The sequence below is a fragment of the Etheostoma cragini genome, chromosome 3 (genome assembly GCF_013103735.1).
Source record: "Etheostoma cragini isolate CJK2018 chromosome 3, CSU_Ecrag_1.0, whole genome shotgun sequence".
NCBI classification, from domain to species: Eukaryota; Metazoa; Chordata; class Actinopteri; order Perciformes; family Percidae; genus Etheostoma; species Etheostoma cragini.
The window spans coordinates 9635101-9638132 of record NC_048409.1 but is presented as its reverse complement, the minus strand read 5'-3'; the positions used below and the strand labels follow the sequence as shown (position 1 = coordinate 9638132).

The following is a 3032-nucleotide window of genomic DNA, read 5'->3' as shown; positions in this document are numbered from 1 at the left end:
GACCGATGTCCTCTACTGGGCCTGCAGTCTGTAGCTGTCCATGTTGCTATGGTATTTGTTAGCGTCTCTTTCCTTTGTTTATCTCTACCCCCCCCACGCTGCATCTAAGCCTGCCGAAGCCTCGCGCCACTGTGTGCTTCGTTGAATGATTTGCTGGTATCAACTGTCAAAGGGATATTTCAGACTGGAAGTACTCCGGGGATAAGAAAATTCCACTTTGCAGTATTTACAAAGCCTGTGAGCAACAAACTTTTACAATAATAAAGAAATAATAAAAAACTGTGTTAACGCGCGATAAAAAAAATAGTCAGCGTTAATTAATTAATGAGTTGACGTGATAATAATGCGTTAACTTGCCCAGCCCTATATATAATATAAACAAATTAAGAAGCAACCAGTTGTAAGAAGGTTCAAGACAATGGTCATTGTAACGATGTTCCTGATATGCTGGTTCCTTAATTCAACACTTTTTACGCACCTACTGAATTGCCTCTATAGTACTGATTAATAAACAATGCCTCGTCATTCAATACCAGAGTTCAATGCCTAAGGTGTAGATCTCATCAGCGTCAGTGAGCCAATCAGCACGCAGGACGCATCTACTAAGCTCTAATATTGTCTGTGATTGGTTGTCTAACTTTACACGTGGTAGAGACAAGCAGCAAAAACTCTACGTTACACAGAGACAGGGACAGATTTTATAAAATTGGTATCCAAAAAACTGTATCGTTTAGGAACGGTTTTGGTATTGGTACCGGAAATCTTTGAACGATACCCAGTAGGGATGGGCAATGTTACAATATTATACTGATATTGTGATATGAGACTAGATATCAACTTACAATTTGGATGTTGTGATATTGCTTAAGTGTTGTCTTTACCTGGTTTTCAAGACTGCATTACAGAAAAGTGATGTCATTTGTGATGTCAACTTACCTGGCTGTTGTAACTGTTGTATTATTTGCCTTGAACCACTTAGTCGTTATATCCATATCACTGATGTTTATTTACTGATCACTGATGTTTATTCATTCTACTTGTGAAAACATTTTGTAAAAGCATCAAGTGTGAGCTCTACAATATCGTCACTATATCAACATTGAGGTATTTGGTAAAAAAATATTATTTATATTTATATATTTTTTATTCATATCGCCCAGCCCTAATGTTCCTGTGCCTTAAAGGGTCAAGGTGACAACTGGGCTTGATGTCAGTATTTACTTATTTTATCTTCCCTGGTGCAAAGCATGTGTATTTGTCTACATACACAGTGACAGTGAGAAGGAGCTGTGAGTAATGCTGTTAAAACTCTTCGTCTGGAAGACATTAACAACATCAGATGACGCTGGCTTTATGTGCATGGTCGAGTGGAAGTGGTGCAGCAGCTTGTAAAAACAGGTACTGCAAGCTCCCGAGGGTGGGGATGAGCAATGTTTACCTTGTGGGTCTGCTTTTTTGAAGGCGTTTCCAGCGTCTATGAAGTTAGTGGCTGCATCGTGCTTGCTCTGCATCTGGAGATGAAGGCGTGCAGCTTGGGAGAACGCGTTTCCTGCAGCTGAACAGAAAAAGGTTGCATGTTAGAGGACTGAAAGTCAGTAAAGAGCCAAACTAGAGCCAAACCGATGTCGGCAGGCATTTCCCGATATGTTGCACCAGTTGATATGACAATGACGATAAAAAAATTAAAAAAGACAACATACTGGGCAACCCTCAATCATTACACTTGTTTATTTAACCTGTAATAATTATTCTTACCACACCAATTTTTGGCCATTTTGTACATGTTGGCTGCCCTCACATACATGTCACAGGCCTCTTCCATCTTGGAGGAACCCCTGTGGGACAGCACACTGATTAGTTAAACAAGACTTGTGCAGACTACTGCTGGGTGATACTGACAAATATCAAGTGCCATAACAATTAAAATCTACTTATTGATCACTATTTGGGCATTCACTGTTCACTCAACTAAAACAGTCAAAATAAGTTGTGGGATTTAACTCCCTGTTGTCCAAATCAATCATTTTGAGCAAATCTGAATCATTTACAAAAAAAAAATATTCTATTCAAGTTATTGTTTTACCGTTGTGAAGAGGTTTTTCTGATGTAATGAAGAGGAAGAAAGAAGAAATCTTTTATTTGTCACACACAGTCATAAACAGTACAATGTGCAGTTAAACGTGCATTTAACCCGTCCAAACTAATTAGGAGGGACGGGCCGCCATAGCGCGGGGACCAACTCCGGTTGTAATGCCAGTCCTTAAGTCACAGGCAGTGCCAGGAGTTTACCGGGATTTATACCTCCAAGTAAAATCTACACACAAACCTAGCCTGACAGGCACCCCTTGAAAAACGCGGTGACGCGCATCCAGGCTTTGTAGCGTTGCCACGCCCATCACTTAATGCAGCCTATGAAACCAGGACAAGACAACCCTTGTGCCATATCACCATACCCAAAATTGATGCCAATATTTAGCCTTATATATGAATGTCAATGTGAAATTAATATATTGCCCATCCCTACATATGTGATGTTACATTCATCATCTTCAAGCTTTACCAGTCTGACACTCCCAAACTCATACTTGCATTTCATCCATTCACATGGTTTTAAATACCTATTATTCTATATTTTACACATTACCATACTGACTGTACCAAAGGAATTCTCACGCTAACACACAGAGAGCATTGCGTACAGTGTGTGGTAAAGCTCAACCGATATTATTGGCCGATATTAGGGATTTCCCGATCTACTGGTATCTGCATTTATAATGGCCGATTTAATTTTTATAAATAATTTATAATGACAAATAAATTATTCTGATAAATGAATATTAAGGCAATAAAAACGGACGGTTAACCATGTTATGAGCGTTGGCGTTGCATGGTTTGTCCCCCAGAGGGAACTCTACAACGTCCCTCTTGGCAACAGTGATTTGTTTTTATGAATGTGTTTTTGTGCAAAGGACTTTAAGTTTAATATCTTAAGTTTGTATTTTTAAACATTTTATTTACCAGAACTTTAATAT

At 39.0% G+C, this 3032-nt stretch overlaps 1 protein-coding gene across 2 annotated transcripts in view; it reads right to left on the bottom strand.

Moving 5' to 3' along the window:
• napab (N-ethylmaleimide-sensitive factor attachment protein, alpha b) overlaps positions 1-3032 on the bottom strand; it is a 10064-nt gene that overhangs the window by 5534 nt on the left and 1498 nt on the right. Inside the window, exons 2-4 of one of the 2 annotated variants that reach the window (XM_034867582.1) lie at positions 2084-2101; positions 1756-1835; positions 1439-1555 (exon numbers count right to left, since the gene is read on the bottom strand). In XM_034867582.1, coding sequence (XP_034723473.1) covers positions 1439-1555; positions 1756-1835; positions 2084-2101 — 215 coding nt within the window. The remainder of the gene's footprint in view (positions 1-1438; positions 1556-1755; positions 1836-2083; positions 2102-3032) is intronic. The other variant, XM_034867583.1, reaches the window with a different exon arrangement.